This window comes from Bombina bombina, chromosome 1 (genome assembly GCF_027579735.1).
Source record: "Bombina bombina isolate aBomBom1 chromosome 1, aBomBom1.pri, whole genome shotgun sequence".
Taxonomy (NCBI): Eukaryota; Metazoa; Chordata; class Amphibia; order Anura; family Bombinatoridae; genus Bombina; species Bombina bombina.
In genome coordinates, this window is record NC_069499.1 from 201124943 (window position 1) to 201145547 (window position 20605).

Consider the following 20605-nt stretch of genomic DNA (forward strand, 5'->3'; position numbering starts at 1 on the left):
CAATTATACAGGTGATTACCATTGAAAGCGGCATGAGACCATTCATTTAATTATGGGCAATATCCTCTTTCATTTGAGGGTAAATTGTGTGTTGTATACTGTCTTTTGGTAATAATGGCACCTTTGGTGCCACTAACTCCAAAGAATAAATAAATTAGGTAGGTGATTGGCATTTAAATGATCTACTAATGACAGGGATATGAGACCCCCACACTGGAAATAATTTCCCCTCTTTTTAACTTGGTCTTATATATGTGTTTTATAGGGTGAATAGGGCCCTAAAAGTGCCCCCTCCCCTTCTCACAGCATTGTGATCACCTGAAAATTAGACCCCCCCCCATCCACTCAGGTTAAACAGCATTTTAAATGTTGCTGCAGGTATTCATCATTTTTGTGGCGATCACCAGCAACTTACAGGGGCATGTGACCCCTCATTTGAATTGAGTGGTGCTGGTGGTGACATCACATTTACCCATCTGCAGTGTGGGGGGCCCCAGGACCTGGATCAGAATGGGGACTCCCAGGAGGATGAACCTGTGATAATCATCCGCATTGCAGAGTAGATGTGCATGACAAGAATGCCTCGTCATGTGCATTGAAGTGGTTAAAGGGACATAAAAGTGTCAAATGAAAATGTGCTAGATTTTTTTTTTTGCACTTTTGCTTTCATATAACTATGTGTTTAACCTCTGCAAATCAGCAATGTACTACTGGGAGCTAGATGAACACATAAGGTAAACCAATGACAAAAGGCATATGTGTGAATCTACCAAACAGCTAACTTCCAGTAGTGCATTGCTGCACCTAAGCCTATCTAGGTATGCTTTACAACAGATACCAAGAGAAGCTATCTATATAAAAGTAAACTGTAAAGTGTTGTTGTATTTTTTTGTTTTGTTTTGTTACTAAGTGCTCTATCTTAATTACAAATGAAACATTTTGGATTTCATGTCCCTTTAAAAAAAGTGAATCTATCCCAAAGAAAGGTTTAGCAAACTGTCTGCCTGTCCTTACATATGTGAAGATACTATTAACCTCTGAGCTCTGTTAATTATTAATCTAATCTATACTGACGAGATATCTGACTCTGCAAACCTCACATTGAAAGAGAACAAATGAGTTCATGGCATTAGGAAGATATACACCATAGATGATATTTTTTGCTGGAATCTTGCTACTTTTTGCACCCTAATTAATCTCTGTTTATTGCATCATGAAGGAATTATTGGTTTACAGATATGTCTTTTTATTTTTAATGTTTTATACACATATTCAGAGTCAAAAGATTCTCTCGGAAAAGAAAAAGTGTGGCGATCCTCAATGTGAAAGTAAGTTTTCTTTTCCTCAATAAATCTACATGTAACTGTCTTTCAATGTAAAGTTTGCATTATTCAATCATGAGAAATTAAGTTAACAATTTAACATGGATTGGAATATAATAATTTATTGGACTAGTACATTTGTTCTAATATTTCATTACATTAGCTGTGAAAATCTCACGTCAAAAAAACAAATACATTTTACATAATAAATATTTTTTGCCTTTTTATGTTTTAATTGTTTTCCTAATGTATTTAAATGTATCCATTTGCTTTTCAAATACAGACAGGGTTTTATGTCAAATTAAGAAAAATATGAATTGTTTTAAAATGGGAATCGTAATAAATAATTTAACTAGTAAATTCTATTAGTTTCTTCATTAATAAGAGTCCCTTTCCATAAAAACACACATTTTTAATGTTAAACTTGTTTTTTTTTTTCTGTTTGTCTTTTATTATTCTTTAACATTTTAAGAATTTTTTTCCTTTAAAGTTAATAATTCTTTAAAAGGTAGGCCTGGGATTTTATCACCCAGAAGGGCAAAGTACCCAGCTATTGTGATACGCAGTGTTGTATATGACTGTGTTGGGAAAACACACAGAAATTAGGAAACAATATACCTGGTTTTAAATCAGCAGTAATAGATTTAATGTATGGGTTATGTTTTATAATTATGTGAGTTATCAAGATTTATTTATTTTACCAACGGTGTCAAAATCCTATCATTTACTAGCTATCAATGCTAAAATAATCAGGGAGGAATATAGAGCACACATTCTGTATAAAAACATAACACAAATATTTCAAAAGTATCACTAATAACTAAAATTAGTAAATTTGTAATATATCATGTAAATTATTATTCCTGATGGGTTTGAGGTTGTGTTTTTAACATTTACACCTTGCTAATTATTTTTTGTAGAATGTATGAATAATATTAGATTAAAAAGCAAAATCTAATATAATATTATATAATTTAATATAATATAGTTTAATAATAGAATATGAAATATAATTTTTATAAACAATTCTGTTTTTTTTAAATTAAATAATCATGGCTACACTGTAGAAACTAAAGGTCTCTGGACTGGCAAGATTATTTAAGAAGCTCACCAGCACTTCTATTTCTCTGGTGAACTAAAGCCACTTTTAACTCTGAAAACAGGGTGTATCACTATGGGGCGTATACCGCATTTTCGTATGTTGATGCAGACATTACAAATGTGCACAATGAAAATAGTGAATAAAAAATCATGCAAAATGGATAATTGAACCATTCACACATAAATTAACACAGGAAAAATTATCGGCTTTATTATGAGTGAAGCACAAACATTTGCTCCCGAGTGATAAGGGGTTTATCGTGAGTGTTTGTGTTTATAGGGCTTATTGATCGTATTACGAGTTGAAAGTAAACACGCTTGCTGAATGCAATCGCAATTTAAGTTAGAATGATTACCGTGACTTCAGAGCTCTGGTTAACTGTTTCACGAAATATAAACGTTGCACAAAACACATCAAAAATACATTAAAAAGTACACTTACGCTCCTAATAACACCATCTAATAAAAAATATTTTAAAATATTGCACACAAAAGTTATAAGTGCTCAAAGATATGAAGTCTCAGGTGGCAAAGGCTGGCAAAGAGCTTTAACATAGAGATACATACATATACATGTCTATATATGTCTATATGTCTATGTATTTACAAACATATATACACATATAAACACATAAATACATATGTATACATATATAGAAGTGCATTGGCACCCTTTGCAGTTAAGTAGCTGAAAACATGTAAACGCATATTTATTTATTGTTCATTTTTAATAAAGATTTTAGCTATGTATTTAGTGTAAATATTTCACATTCCAATGTTCTGCACATAGCATATAGATCTGTATATATATATACCCATATATAATCATATATACTGTATATAGGTATACATATATATTGTACCAAAATATCATCAGATATATAAGAAATATATATTTTTGAATAAATAGAACAAATTCTGCTATGTGAAGAACATTGGAATGGGAAATATTTATATTTTCATGTCGGGTTAGCGTAAATGAGAATATGCGATCAGGTTTGCATGAGAATGGGGTTAGTTTACCCTTTTGCTGGTGCACGATAATTAAGCACTCCACTTGTAATCTAACCCTTAGTGTTTAATGTCCCTTTAACACCCACAGACACTGAAAATGTAGATTTCAATGGTTCTTCAGCTTTTTTTAGACAGGAAATCTATTATTAGGTGTGCTTGCTGATTGGTGTCTAAATGTAGCCACCAATCAGCAAGCACTAACCAGGTGCTTTTTTTTTTATTTATTTTTTTATTTAACTTTTTATTGAGTTATTCAGAATGACAACAATGGTACTCGTTACAAGGTATGCTGTACATAAGTTATAAATTACAATTGCATCTATTACTATATTGCATAGTAAACAGTATTAAGTCCTGTTCCCCTGTGGGCGTAACATTTTTAAATTTTATATACGCTTTGTGTAAGTACATGTGTACAAATAGTCTTCCAAAAAAGAGAAAGGGAAGATAACATCACAGAAGCTGAAGAAAAGAAGAAGAGATAGAAGCAAGAGAGAAGAAGAAAACAAAAAGGGGTGGGTGGGGGAGGAAGAGGAAGGGATAATTACAATCTAGTCAGTGTACCAGGACCATGTGGCAAAGAACTCAAATTGTTTTGCACCAGATTGCTTTCATCAGTTCATGGGTTTCTAATTTGTGTGTTTTTAGATAATGGTACCTTTCTAAGGACAGAAGATCAGAGACCATCGATCTTCATTCATCTATTGAGGGGACAGTTTGAGTTTTCCAATATTTCGGAATTAGTTTTTTAGCGGCCGTAAGCATAATCAATAGTAGTGGTTGTTTGCCCAGACCTGTCAGCTTAGGTAAGGAAAGAAACAAGATAACATTCGGGCTGGGAGGGATCTGAGTTGAGATTATGTCAGAAATAGCTGAGAAAATATCTATCCAGAATCTCTACAGCTAGAGACATGTCCACCATATATGGAGAAGAGTGCCCTCCTCTCCACAACCTCTCCAACACGTGCTATTGAGTGAGGGGAATATCTTGTGGAGGTGGGAGGGTGTTAAGTACCATCTGCAAGAAAATTTTAAGTGAATTTCCTGCACCACTGCCGAGACAGAATATTTTGTAGTTAAATTAAAGGCTTTGAGCCATATCTCTGCATCAAGGTCCTGTCCAAGCTCCCTGTTCCAAGAATGTATGTAGGACAGGAGGTTTGATGTATTTGTATTTGGGTTATTTAACATTTTGTAAAGTTTGGAGATAAGGTGTGATGGAGGTGTTAGTAGAGTGCATATTTTCTCAAAAGCTGTAGTTTCTCTCCCTAATTCTTTTTTTTGTTTGTGGTAAGAGATAAAGTGTAACAATTGGTGGTAGTGAAGCCATGAGTAGAAAATCTCCCCATGAGATTCTGCTAGGGCAGCTTGCGTTTTAAATAAGCCATTTTCGATGGCAAACTGGATGGAACCTGTTTTGAGGTTGTAAGTTTGTGTTATATTGAAGCCCAGGTGGTGGTAGGGGAGGTCTGCATGCTCAATGGGTAGGGAGAGCTGTGCAGGAATGGTGGAAATATGTGTGGTAGAAGTCAAAATTTTATCCCATTCTGATAATATGCCTGCTGTGATATAGTATAAATGTACTGCCTTTCTAATAATAGAATAAAGGGCAAAAAAAGTGCTTTTTGCCCTTTATTCTATTATTATTTCTATTTTTTTGCGCCAGTACTTCCATGGAAATGGCAAAAAGCAATGGAGGTAGGGGACAACCCTTTCTGGTACCGTTACTAATAGTGAAGTGGTCAGAAAGTATACCATTTATTCTTATTCTAGCATTTGCAAAGGAATATAGGGCCATATACATGTTTAGAAAAGGTTCTGGAATCCCCATCTCGACCATTGCCCTACTCAAGAAGGACCATCCAACCCTATCAAAAGCCTTTTCTGCGTCGGTTGCAAAAAGGACCATGGGAGTATCTGTAACCTTAGCGTGATTAATTAACTGTAGAATTTTAATGGTGTTATCTCGGGCCTCCCGTCCGGGAGTAAAACCCACCTGATCTTTAGCTATAAGACTTGGCAAATACTTATTTAGTCTGTTGGCAAGAATCTTAGCTAGTAATTTCATGTCATTGCTTATTAGAAATTCCCCCCGGACTCGTAGCTGATTTGCCTGGCTTAGGGGATGACAGTGATATGGGCCTCCAAGAGTGATCTGGACAGGGAGGGGTTGTCTCTTAAGCTATTAAAGATTTTAAGAAGAGGAGGAGATAGGATATCCTTAAATTTTTTATAATATCTGGATGAGAAGCCATCTGGTCCGGGGCTCTTGCCAGAGGGGACATCCCTAATGGCCTGATGTATTTCTTCTACTGTGATGGGGGATTCCAGATATGTCTTTGCTTCTTCATTTAAAGAGAGGAGATTGAGATTACGAAAATAGGCACCTGTATTTTCTTTGAGATTGATTGGTGTGCCTTGTAGTTGGAGGGAAGTGTCAGAACTATTTATATTATAAAGTGATTCATAATATTCTCGAAAAGTGGAGGCTATAAGTTTACTATCATGAATAGTTCGCCCATCCTTTGTTTTTAGGGAGTGAGTGTATGCTGAAAGCTGTTTTCTACAGAGGCCTCTTGCCAAAATTTTACCGGGTTTATTGCCCCCCTCATAGTAGTACTGTTTAAGATATAAAGCCTTGCGCTGATGAGCCTCGACTAAGAAATGTTTAAGTTCTGATCTTGCTTTTGTAAGGCTCTGTTTAAGACTGTCATTACTTAGATAGTTTTTATGTTGAGTTTCGAGTGTGCTAATCTTTGATAATAAATTAGTATGTAGTTCCCTGGATTGTTTAGTAAGTGTCGCTCTATGTTTGATTAAAAGACCCCGTATTACGGATTTATGTGCCTCCCATTCTACCAAGGATGAGGAGGTGGTATTCTCATTGAGAGCGAAGTATTCTACTAGGTTTCTTTCCACATCCTCTAGAATTAATGGGTTGTCAAGCAATGTGTCATCTAATTTCCATGTCCTAGATATAATTGGGAGATCTGGCCAAGTGATGGAGCATGTGATAGGGGCGTGATCCGACCATGTTATATTGCCTATCTCACAGTGATTGATGAGGGAAAGGCCATTCGAATCTGAGAATATGTAGTCTATCCGTGTGTAACAGTTATGGGGGGAAGAGTAGAAGGTATAGTCCCTCTTATTATGGTGCAAGTTTCTCCATACGTCATGTAGTGAGAATTTTTCACTGCTCTAATCATAGTTTTGGTAACATTGGTGGTACCTCTAGAGGCATCCAACAAAGGGTCAAGTGAGATATTAAAGTCACCAGCCAGAAGAACCCTGCCCCTGGCATGGTCCAGTAATAGGTTTGTGTTTTTTTTAAAGAAGCTATTCTGATTTTGATTAGGAGCATATACATTTAAGAGTGTGATTTGCTGGCCAAAAAGCGAACTCATTAGCAGTACATAGCGGCCTTCTGGGTCTTTAAATGTGTGCATGACTTGAAGTGGCAGGGATTTGTGTATAAGTATACCAACCCCTCCTCTTTTGTTGGGCCCCGAGGCAAAGCAGGTTAAGGGATAGTGCTGAGGGGTCCAGCAAGGTTAATTGCCCTTTCTAAAGTGTGTCTCTTGTATCATCAGTATTTGGCTATTGAGCTTATTCAGTTCCCTGATCACTATGGATCTCTTACCTGGACTGTTAAGTCCCTTTGCATTTATTGATGACAAGCAGAAGGAGTGATCCTGAAACCTACTGATCCCAGATGGCATATTGGAGAGGTTAGAAAGTGAGGGGTAGAGGAGAAAAAAAAAAAGGTGGAGGGAGAGAAGAGAAAAGAGAAATAAATTAAGAGAGAGGAGAGATAGAAGAGAGAGCTCAGCAGACAGAGTAATAGGAAGTTATTAGAAAAAACTTTTGTGTATAGTCAGCTTAAACAAGCAAAGCGTCTATGTAAATCAGTTTTTATCAAGATATATACCTTGTAAGAAAATTTCAAGAGGGGAAATATCTCTACATCCGGCATAGAGAATTATTTTTAAGAAATCTTTTACTTTTTTTTCCTGAGGGAAGGAGAGGGTGGGAAGGGGGATGAGGAGGGGAAAAGGGGAGGACAGTGTATTGGAGAGAGGGAAGAAGAAGTGAGAGGGGGGAATAGGGGAAACACTAAAAAAGCTTTAGTTTGAGAAATGCGGATTGTAAAGGTGTTGTGACAGTGTTAAGATCGAACATGACGGATCATCAACTACTTGCTCCCGATGTTGAGCTATGATTAAGGCCAAGGATATTGTTCCCTGTCCATTATAACTGAAATATGCAGACATGATATAGAACTCGCTGTAGGGTCTAAGCAATGTTTATATGTATAGTCTATTGTGTCCGAGTTGCTAAAGGAGATTAGTATAGGTAGTGATGTTGTGTTATAGTGACGTGGAAATATATATATGAATATATTCTAAACCTATGGCAATATATGAAAAATAACCTAAGACAAATAAAGGCAAACAGACCTTGTTAGTAATCAATAAAACCAGCAACAGGCTAATTAACTGAAACATTAAGCTTGTGAATGTCCCTTCTGAGCACAGTAGGAGAGCGCTTCAAAAGGAGGTTCATCCCAATCCCACTCTAACAGAGAGGGACCTCTTGTTACAGCCCTAATCGAGCCTTATAACAGTGATAGCATTTGTTCTAAAATATATAACAATTTCTAAACATTGAAATAGAGTGACTATTGAAAGTTGCAAAAGGATACGTCTTCAGAAGTACCAGGTTCCCCTGGTTAAGGAGCACTGGGGCTTTGTCCAGTCAATTTTTTGGGTTCAGAGTCCTATACAAAAATGGGCCAACCAACTTTTGTCTCTGATCCATCCTGTTGAGACCACTACCATAGAAGTAAGCCCTTAGTGAGGGAGATCAGTGAAAAGCCAGTAAAAATAGTCTCAGGGTTGACTAACACTGGCTGCAGGGACCTCCATGTTATTTATTTCATCTGTTGATCCTTGGAGAGATATACTGTTGTCTGAGATCCAGGGCAAGGAAAGTTCATTGTAGAAAAATGTGGGGTCCGATCCTGGTCTGAAGATCGCTGTTTTATTATTGTGTGTAGCTATCAAGGAGACTGGGAAGCCCTATCTATACTGCCCCTTGTTGTTTTTCAGGGTGGAAGTAATATCAGAAAGGTCCATTCTTTTTTGCAGGGTGATGGGGGATAAATCTGTGAACAGCTGAATTTCCTCTCCCACGTGCAGAATAAGGTGCTTTTCTCTCGCACAGCGTAAGAGTTCCTCTTCCAAGGGAGGAAGCCTTGGTCTTATGGCTCTATGGGCTCTCTCAATTTGAATTTCTTCTGCTGAAGGATTGTTTTTTATTACCCTAAAGAGAGCCTGAAGGTATCCCTCTATTGCAGGGGGAAGACAGTCTCAGAAACTCCCCTTATCCTGAGATTGTTTCGCCGACATCGATTCTCCAAGTCCTCCATTTTTTCAGATAGGACTTGTATCTTGCTTTCTTGCTCTTGCATAGTTGAGGAACTTGAGTGAATCTCTGCTTGGAGGGTCTTTTGATTTATCTCCAGGGAGGACACTCTTTTATCAATAGCTCCCAGATCTTTTCTAAGGTCCCCAAACAGGGTTCTCATTTCATGTAACACAACTTTAATAATATCTTTAGATGACAAGTGCGAGATATCATTCTTAGTGACAAATGAGCTAAGGTCAGAGTCTTTAGTTTGCGCTGAAGTTAACATATTTGTTTGTGTAACAATGATGTCTTCTGTGCACTTGGGGATCTGTGTTTCATGGGGCTTCAAATATTTGAGGATAAGGTCTTGTCTCCCTTATTCTGCCTTTTGCAAGGCATTACCTGTTTACTATATGCGAGTAAGTGACAACAGTATGAAGGGGTTAAAGCCCTGATCTATATAACAAGCCTTTCCTTATGATCTGCTACGTGCATTAATATAGAGTATTGCTATACAGTGTGACAGCGTCCCTTGTTGTTGTGCGTCAGTGCTTTGAGTATTGAGAAGGGGTAATGTTTAGAAATGAGTAAAAGTCTCTTCTTAGGAATACTCTGAACAAACTGTTTGCTATTATTTTAACAATGAGGTTCTTATCGGAAGAAGGTTAAGTAAATTTAAGTCGAATCAATGGTAGATAAAGACCTTGTTCAAGCCCTTATGCAGCTTTCCTTTATGCGTGATGTTCATATAACTTTGAAGGAGAGTTATGGCCCCCAAAATAGTGTGAATCAGTAGGCTAATCTCTGCCTTTATGACGTGCGTAAAAACCGATACCTTCTAATATCGCCAAGCTGTGTTCTCAAAGTGGCGTAGATCGTGCCGACTGATCCGTTATTTCGCTGTTAGGAGTGATCTCACGAGAGGCAGTCTAATCGGATGTGCGTTCAGGGCTTTACATAGCCGATAATCCATCAGGCTGTTGCAGCTGCCATCCAAATTATATATTTGTTCCTAACTATCCAGCTAAAGTATATTGACTGTTTTGTGTTTAATTGTCCTCCTTTCTGTATGCTTTCTACGAACTAATTTAAAGGGCACTGTTAACTACATTTAGGTATTATATACTGCAGCTTACAGCATTATCTTCCTTTGTTATTAGCTCTACATTTCTGTGCTTGCCTTATATTACTGTTTTTTATGTACTGTTTTTAAATATTGCTAAATTAAATTTGAATTTTTATACTTTGAGTAGTAAGAAATCTAGTATTTTTTATTTATGTATTATTATAGCACTCACTCTCCGTGCTGATAGCTATTAAGTCACTCTTACTTACTAGCCCCAATTTTCAATTTTCTGAGACCTTAGCTTTTAGCGCCAATAATCTCCCATCTCCTTCTTTGTACTTGTAGGGTTTTTGAGAGAGGAACCCTTTTTTACTCGGCATAGGGTCAGGTATGTAGCGCCTATTCTTACTCTTTTCCGCAGCTGCCATCCAGGCTTCCCCTCCGTCGTGGAATTAGACCTCTGCGAGGTCGATGGTAGTTGAGGTGAAGTTGAACACCGGATGGTACCGGGTAAAGTCAGAGTGTCACTGTTGATAAGCAGGTAGTTAAAGAGGGGGAAATAGGGGTTTCATGCCCTCAGAAACAGCAAAATGCTGGTATGTGAGATGGGAGCCCTTCTAACTAACAGCCATCTTCGACTAGATTATCCCTTTAATGGTTATGTTTTAACAGTGGCTTCTAATGAAAAGCAATTGTATATATTTTTAAGTGACGGCGCCAAGCATGATTTCATGCACGGCTATTGGCTAAAAGGTGGAAACGTCACCTCTCAGCCAGATAGCATTCTGCAGTGGGCTGCCTTAACAGCATTTTATACTTCATAACTGAAAGTCCTCTTTATTTGTTCCAATGGTAAATCCTAGCGTTTCACAAACACTAGGATTTATCATCACTTTAAGAGTTCAAATTATACTGGTCCATTTATGCTTGTAACATTGGCTTTGATTTCAGTCATTCAGAATTCCCCATGCTAAAATATTGTGTGGCAAATCAGGTGTTTATTTTCTAATTATTATTTCACAATTATGACAAATCATGGCTTGAACTATCTTGCTTTGCATGTAATTAGTCTATTTCATATATTAGTTTCCCTTTTTAAGTTGCATTAGTGAAATAAATGAACTTTTGCACGATATTCTAATTTTTCGAGTTTCATCTATATATTAAATATCTATTTAATAATACATAGAACATTTTCCCAAAGTGAAGATCATTGGAATGTAAAATATTTTCTGTAAAAACACTTTAAAAAAACATTATAAAATATTAAAATATATTAAAATTATATTTCATGTTTTCAGCTATTTGAGTAGAATGGGCTCCAAGGTATATATATATGTGTTTATATGTGTAAATATGTATGTATATACATATATAAATACATAAATACACGTTTATACTTATATATACGGTATATACATTCATACACATGTATATGTATATATATATATATATATATATATATATATATATATATATATATATATATATATAGATTCACTACTTATATATAGATTCACTACTTATTCAAGTTAGATACAAATTCTTTCAGAAGCCCTTCTGAAAGAATTTGTATCTAACTTGAATAATAATAATCTTAATATATTCCTTACTTATGAATATAATACAACCGAATTACCATTTCTGGATATTATGATCAAAAAAGAAGGAAGCAAGCTTACTTCAGAAATTTATAGAAAAAATACTGCAACTAACACACTACTACAAGCCTCTATCACCCACCATCACCCACCGTCCCTTATTAGAGGAATACCTACTGGACAATTCCTCAGACTTCGGAGGAATTGTTCCAGTAGGACAAAATACAAGACACATGCACAAGAAATGGCAAATTGATTTAAAGTAAGAGGGTATTCTAATCGTAATGTAAAATATGCAATGGACCAGGCCCTTAAAACTAATAGAGATTCCCTTTTGTGGGATAAAAAGGAGAAAAAAACGGACAATAGAGTAAGGTTCATCACTGAATGTAATGGACATTGGAATCAAGTCCGTAAGATTCTAAAAAGCAAATGGCAATTTTTACTCTCAGATGAAAATGTCAAAAGTGTAGTGGGTGATTTTCCATCCATAGTAGCACGTAGGGCTCCCAATTTAAAAGATAGATTGGTTAGAAGTGACTTTACACGTAACCCAAAAGCACAGAATTGGTTAGAAAAACGACAAAAATTACAAGGTTGTTTCCAATGTGGAAACTGCGTTTTTTGTAAGTTCGTTGTAAAAACCAGACAGTTTAGTACTGGTGATAAGATATATGAAATCAGACAATTTATAAATTGCAAATCTGATAATATAATATATCTGCTTTACTGTCCGTGCCCTCTTTATTATACAGGTAAAACTAAGAGAATTTTGAAAGACAGAATCACTGAACACCGCAATGACATTGCTAATGCAAAAGAAGGAATTATTAATAGCAATATAGCTCTGCATTTTAAATTATGCCATAATTGCTCTACAGATGACCTTAAAGTAATAGGCATTGAAAAATGCTCTCTATATGGTAGAGGTGGGGATATAGACAATTTGCTTCTCAGAAAAGAAGTGGCATGGATATATAGATTAAAAACTCTGTCACCAAAAGGATTGAATGAAAAATTAGATTTAGCTCCTTTTCTCTAGAATTCTTTAAAATTTAATATTTTTTTTTCTCTAAATTGTACTTCTAAAGAATTAATAATAGGGCTCTGTCTTCCGGTGCTTGTTTTTGCTCGCATTTGCTATATTGGAAGTGGATACAAAATGTATAGATGTAACTAAGTGCAAATGAGACCTGTATAAATTTAAAACAAGTGATGTGGACACATTATTTGAATTTATTTAATTTATTGCCTATGTGAAAATCGAGGTATTGTATTTTCTTTTCTTTTGTTTTCCTGTGAACAGCATGGAAATATATGTTGTGTTAACACCGCAAATATTTTCACCAATCCAAAATAAGGGCTGAGTTTAAATAGAAGATGTATGAGCCTCTGAAGTATACGCCCTGAGGAAGCCCCAATGACGTTTGAGTCACATGGGGGGTGAAACGGCCGTTGGCGTGTGACGTCATCCTGTACAGCTGAGAACCAGGTCCTAATTTGTTGCTCGATGCAAGTATCAAACACAGCTTTGGAACCGCAATAAGAAGCAGGCTCTATACCCGGATTAAATCACCTTAAAGAGGACTTAACGGAGAAGGATTCTGTCTCCCAGAAGTTATGTGTAATGTATCCATGGACTAATGAGTCTAAGTATTTTGCAAATGGAATGCATCTTCTGGGATAAAATGAAATAGAACGAACTCTATATGTAACAGTTCTAATATATGTTGCAATGGGAAATGAAACATCTCTCTATAATAATACTTTAAATGTCTATCTTTGCCTGCCCTATTTATATGATACAAACGGTTCATATTTGCTGTGATTACACAATTAGTATTTTATAAACATAGATCCCCAAGTTCTACCACGGTAGCTGGTACCTTTTTATGAAATTGGTGCTACCCTCCAGTAGGGGTGTTGTTTATTAATACGAAAGTGTAAAAGGTTAAACATGTAACTTATTTTTCACTTGAATTAATTTACATAATATTAAGTATTAGGCATAGATCCTCAGGTGTTTTCTCATGATAACAATTTTCCAATTTAGATTGGGTTATCCTCTGAGAGAGGTGTTGCCAATACTTCTTCTATGTTCATTAGTTATTTTGCATGGATCCCCATTTCTATCCATGGTAGCAGATTCCTGTGTATACACAGGGCTACCCACTGGTAGGGGTGTTGCTTAATAACTTTTTTAGCCTTAATCTAAGGTTAATAACTTGCATCGTGAGTAACTGTTGTGAGCTGGCCAGCTTTTTCTATGTGTTTATTTTAACATATTGAAACACTTTAAATACATTTGCACTTATAAAAAAAATTATGAATTATTCTTACGTGTGTGGTTTTGATTTAGGAGACCCAGCCGTTGTCTGGTTCACTCTGCAGCAGAGAACACCTAGTTCTAAAATACTAAATAAATAAATTTATTAATTTATTAAATTTCTTTCAATTAGTCATTAATGGAGTGCTGAAATCCCTGTCTTTCATTGGAGAGGGCACTACTGTGTCCTCTTCGTGTTTCTCTCTGTTTTTGTAGTGAATCTATGTGTGTAACAGGGTCTGCACCCATATATAAATTGCATAGCACTATACTATTACCTACTCCCTAATAATTTAGTATATTATATATATATATATATATTAAAGCATTTTCTGTTTGAATACTTTATCAAATAACATATACTTTTTAACCCTTATAACTTTTAAAATATTTATGTGAATATTTTTTATTAGATAGTGTATATATGAGTGTGACTGATAATGTTAATGTATTTATTTAGTGTTTAATGCAACTTTTTCTGTTCGTACGATTGCATTTATTTTCAACTTGTAATACATGTGTAAGTTAATGCAGGGGTAATATTTTAATATTGCATGCGTGCTAACGTTAGTGCACCACTTGAAAGAAGTTGGGCAGCACTACTTTACATTATAAAGCTTACACTTTGGCTAATTTTAATTAATTGATTGGGTCTGATCTGAGATCTAATGCTTTCAGATGGCTGAAAAGGGAAACAGAACTGTGAGTACAATCTAAGGTGCCATATGGGCATATAACTGACAAGGGCTGCCAAGAGGACAGCTGGCAACTTTATGTGTGTTTATTTTTAGATAAAGAAACACACACCAAAACATGATAAACTAAACAAGAACACACATTAATACACAGAAGTAAAATAAAATTAACTTGTTGAGTGACATGTAAGATGCGGTATATGTGGACTCAAATCCTATTTTAATATGCCTCAAAGCACAGACAGTTATAATATATTGCTTGTAGTGTGCAAAAACACACAGTAAATTGAATCAGTTGGCTAATGGGCTGGATACAATAGCATTTTAAACCCTAATGTTGTATGTTTGAATTCTGGCTATAAGAATTAAAAAGTTCATCCTTTTGAGATTGAGAAAGAAGGTAAATTATTTTCTATGATCAGCTAAATATTTCCAGAGCTAATAATATCAGTGTAAACAAGCTAATATATGTAGTATGTGTGTAGCTTTAGCACTTAACCAATATTTCCACTCCAAAGTAGTTAGTATCTAGTAAGACAATTTTTGATGTTGATGTGTACCCAATAAAGATTTCAGAGGTATTTTATATTCGGTTTTTGCACATTTGATAAAATTGTTTACTCTTAAGTTTGTAGAGCTACTTTATTTTAAGAATAAAAATCTCCCTACATAGTTACTAGCTATTTTCCCCCAAGGTTTTCTTTATATTTATTAAAATGGTACATGTTAGGATATTTTATTTTGTGTGTAATTTACTAAATATTTTTTTGACACATGTCCTTGTCTTCCATAATATAAACAATTTATATTACAGACAGTAAATTAGGATTGTTTTTCTGTGTCATGAAGGACATTACATTTTTGGTATGTTTTCCCCACAAATTACCTAGTGTTGCTGGCGCACAAAATGAGGCTTTGTCAATGTTTTTTCAGATGAGAAGATTAAATGAACCATTGTGTTTCTCAAAGCTCTTAAATCTCCAGGACCAGACTGTTTCAGTTACGGTTTCTCTAAAATATTTTCAGACCTCCTTGCACACTTGCTGAGTAGAGTTTTTGGGGCTCTGTATCAAGCTTGATGCCCTTTGTTTGCCTGGATCACTGCTCCATAACTTGTTTGCCTGGATCACTGCTCCATAACTTGTTTGCCTGCTCTGAGACCGCAGACAGAAATTAACCCAAACGAATACGATTGGGTTGATTGACACCCCCTGCTAGCGGCCGATTGCGAATCTGCAGAGGGTGGCATTGCACCAGCAGTTCTGCAATGATAAATGCCGACATTGTATCATGTCCGCTCGCACATTAATAAATAGGTCCCTTTGTGTTAAAGAGAGAGTGAAGTTCATTCCCAAAATACTTTCTGACTACTATTCCCAAACCAGGGAAGTAACTGACCAAATGTGAAAATTTCAGGCCCATATCTTTAATCAATCTAGATGTCAAACTATATGGCAAGCTATTAGCCTCCAGACTGAATAAAGTTTTACCTGATTTAGTAGACCCTGATCAAGTGGGCTGTACTCTTGGTAGGCAAGGTCTGGATAACACATGGTGTCCTCTCAGTATTTGTCAAGAGAACTGGTTGCCCATGTACAACTATAGCGCTTGATGTAGAAAGAGCACTTGATAGGGTCAATTGTGTCATATACAAGTGGTTTCATTTGGCATTGAAGATCAATTCTGCAAGAGTATAGTGGCTTTATTCACTTCACCCTCTTCTATATGTGGGACTCTTGCATGTGTTACTAAAATCCCACACAACTTTGTGGTGAGCCTATGGCATTAAGACCCTGAAAGATATCTGTCTTGAAAGAACTATATGGTATTTGTGATGGACCACCTGGTACCCCGAATGAATACCTCCGTCAGAACACTTCCCTTGTCCTGGACATCCCTTTATCCAGAGCAATAGCTCCTGGTATCTCCCTTTGACCACAGTTTAAAGTTATGTAGGGGAACAGAACTGAGACAACACTCAGTTTTCTGAACACAAAAATGAACACTTTATTTGAAAGAAGCACACAGATTTATACACCCTGGCATTCCAGGTTTACAGAGCTTCAGGTTACATAGGGAATTGGTTAAACAGTAAAGCAAACATATGAACAATACATCAAACCTCTAACAATTGTCTATTCACAGGTAAAACAGATTAACATATCAAGTTAATTAACTGGGGAAGAAAGTTTACTCAGACAATCTGATGTTGGGCAGTCTAGTTAACATAATCACACAGGAACACAATCCGTTTACCCAGACAGACTCCTGAGACACAAACGTGTCAGAAATGTAAATAAAATACATCTTATTAGAGAATATAAGAACAGCTCTTATTAACTATTAAGTTCTTTATGCCCACTTGGTTTATAGAGTCACAATTGCTCCCACAAGGGGCACTCACACCCTGTACCCATCCTGTATTTATGGATACAGGATGACATGGACATAAGACAGAGTTATGAAAGTACATGGGGTGTCCAGCATATAAAATTCCACATTTCCATGCAGTCCCAGTATCCTTAAGCCCATGTACCTCCAGCCCAAAGAATGTTCCATAACAGGCCCTCAGATCTTGGTGACTCACGTCACATATCTCCCCTTTCAGAAGGAAACTAACACAGGAGGAGACCCCAGACGGGTTGACTTTGAAGTTAGTCTGTAGAACCATTCCCCCAAAGCCCGTATCCACACAGTACCCCAAACAAATTGTCCCAAACAGAGCATCACTCACCCGGCCAACCTCTGTCTCTCTCATAGAACATACCCACTGCTGGGGAGAAGTGCCGACTGTAAAAAGTCACGAAAGAAAACGGAGCACAGGAAAAAATATTTTTTTCTAAAGCATTTATTTAAACAAGCAGCAATGCAGAGATAAAAAAAATATACTTGCAAGTATAAGCTGTCTGGTATGACGCGTTTCGGGCTAAGCCGTCATCAGATACCTAGATAGTACCATATACTGTTTCCTTTTATAGGCTCATATGTTAGCTAGTATGAAAACACCTGTGAACCATCAGTAGTGTAACCTGATACCTCTTACACACCTCTGATCATATTAACCATTGAAGTCTTGAATAGGGACCTGTCATACACATAAACACACAGGTAAACTAAGCATTAAGTTAAAGCTATACTCTTATACTAATGAGGACTGTACTTTCATATAGTATTAACAAAGGTTACATTGTGTGTTAAATTATAATCACATATTTATAATTTATATGGGATTTTACTATAAGTAAATTTCGCACTATTATGTAACTTAAAAAATGAAAATTAATCACAGACTTCCTGCAAAGACAGCTAAATAATACAATAGTCTATCCTAAGTGCAAATGTTGTGAGCGCCCACAATAATGCTATAGGGGGCATTAAATTGCCAAAGGTAAGTTTTAAAAGATAAAACACCTGGAGCGAATATGCACTTAATGTTTAAATAAATATTCACTAATATCTAAGTGAAAGTTTCACCACTATCTCCTTACCTGGATAATTTAATGATACCAATTATTTAACTCATATAAAAATTAAATTAAACTTAAACTAACAAGAGTAAAACTTATGAACATGAAGAATGAAAAGTGAGGATATGTAATTATAAATGACAAGACACAAAATTCTATTTCCAAACATTAATTATGTCAGCCTCAGTGTTGAAACCCTGAGGCAATCTGGTATTTAAGTTGAAAATCCAAAAGATTTCTCTTCTGGACAAAAGCAGGTCCAAATTGCCTCCTCTCACTGGATTCCTAACTTTTTCTATGACCATCCATTTGAATGAGGCCACATGACCACCATGTCTCTCAATGAAATGGGCCGCAAGAGCAGAACATGGAGTCTCAGATGTAATATCATTTAAATGCTCCCGTATTCTTACCCTGGCCTCCCTGGTGGTCATGCCTACATATTGCATGTGGCAAGCCACGCACTGCACCAAGTACACCACATAACTAGACCTACAGTTAGTGTAACCTGTTACGTCATACACTCTCTGCGTGACACATGATTGGAACTGTTTGGCTATCCACGCATTGCCACATGCTTTGCACGTGTGTAAACCACATTTGTAGTGGCCTATGCTGGTAAGCCAATTACTCCTGCCTGTGGCCTTTTCTGTGACCATGCTAGGAGAAAGGTAGTTACCCAAATTGCGGTTCCTTTTTGGTACAAAGTTACAACCCTTCAGTATCACATCATATAAATCCTTATCTCCCTTCAAAATAGGGAGATGTTTTTTAATGATGCCTGTGACTTGTTCATACTGATTTGAAAATGTAGTCACGAAAGTGAGTTTACTCTAATCATGACACATTTTGTTTTTAGGTACTTCCTGCAGTAGATCTTTTCTGTCTATTTGGAGTACTTGATGAAAAGCACTATCTATAGCAGAGCAATTATAACCCCTCTGTAGGAATCTGTCCTTAAGCCTAATGCTCTCTTTCAGAAAACTGCTTTGTTCTGAGCAATTACGCTTGATTCTGATTAACTCACCCTTGATGATTCCAAAACCAGTGTGCTTTGGATGTGCACTTTTAGCATGTAAAATTGTGTTAGATTGAAGCGGCTTACGATAAAGCTCGCTCTCTATTTTATTATCATCACAATTGCCTTTAAGTAACACATCCAAATACGCTATTTCCTTGGAATCAAATTCATGGGTGAATTGTAGACCAACTGAGTTATCATTGAGAAAATTTACAAAATCTTCTATCTGTGAAGTTGTACCCTTCCATATAAAGACCAAATCGTCTATATACCTCCTGAAAAAATGGATACATTCTTTAAAACGATTCCCATCTCCATAGACGTGGGACAGCTCCCACCAACCCATATAAAGGTTGGCGTAAGATGGGGCAAATTTTGCCCCCATGGCTGTCCCACGCCTCTGGAGATAGTACTCTCCATTAAACAGAAAGTAATTATGGTTAAGGAGAAATGACGTTACCCGTATCACATAATCCTTAAAGCTATCTTCAAAGTTGGTGAATTTGTCAAGAAAGAAGCGAATTGCTATTAGGCCTTTGTCGTGTGGGATTGTTGAATACAATCCCACAACGTCCACTGTAATCCACAGAAAACTCTCTGACCAGATTTCATCGTCCAACAACCTCAAGTGGTGCTTGGTATCCCGTATGTAGCTGGGAAGTAGTTTTAGTATGGGTTGTAACAATGAGTCAACCCAAGTAGATAGCCTCCCCAAAAGCGACCCTATCCCAGATACTATGGGCCTACCTTTAATGTTTTCCAGGGACTTGTGTATCTTCGGAAGGTGGTGAAAAATTGGAACAATTGGTTCCACAACATACAAAAAGTCAAAGGTGGACTCATTGATGAAACCCTCCTCTCTACCATCATCTAAAATATGATACACAAGTCCCTGGAAAACTCCTGTTGGATTACCATCAAGTCTGCAATATACCTCTGTGTCCTCAAGCTGTCTTTTAGCTTCTTTCAAGTACTCAGCCTTCCACATCAGCACAATGTTACCTCCTTTATCGGCTTGTCTGTAAACAACAGATTCTTTGCCCCTAAGCTTTTTAATGGCCTCACGTTGCTTAAAGGAGAGATTGGATTGAACTTTTTCAACAGATACTGAATTAGATAAACACCTAAGGTCTGTCTCTACCCGTTGGTGGAAAGCCTCTAAAACACTACCCCTTGATTTAGTCGGGTAGAACACTGAAGGAGGTTTGAAACTCAGACCCTCTCTGGTTAAACCAAAGTTGTCCTTGTAAGTCTCCATTTCTAATTCTAAAAGAGACATGTAGTCACTGGCCTCATCAAAATTAATGTCACACATGGTACCCAGGCTCAAAGGTGGGAATTCTTGTAATTCTTCAAAATGAGTATCTTTATTGGTGGCAAAATATTTCTTTAGAGTTAACTTACGTATAAAACAATTTAGATCTATAACAGTATCTAGAAGATTGAAGTTTGTACTGGGGACAAACCCCAAGCCCAAGCCTAATACTTCCATTTCTTCTTTTTCAAAACTTTCTGTAGTTAGATTTACAACTGTTAAATTTTGTACTGCTCTCAACCCATATCTCTTTGGCTGGGCGCTT

General features: G+C 36.4%; 1 protein-coding gene across 1 annotated transcript in view; it reads left to right on the forward strand.

Moving 5' to 3' along the window:
* The first annotated feature begins 1167 nt into the window (after window positions 1-1167).
* Window positions 1168-20605, forward strand: part of MIA2 (MIA SH3 domain ER export factor 2) — a 598301-nt gene continuing 578863 nt past the window's right edge. The window contains exon 1 of the mRNA XM_053711462.1: window positions 1168-1328. Within this exon, the coding sequence (XP_053567437.1) occupies window positions 1214-1328 (115 nt within the window). The 5' untranslated portion in view covers window positions 1168-1213. The remainder of the gene's footprint in view (window positions 1329-20605) is intronic.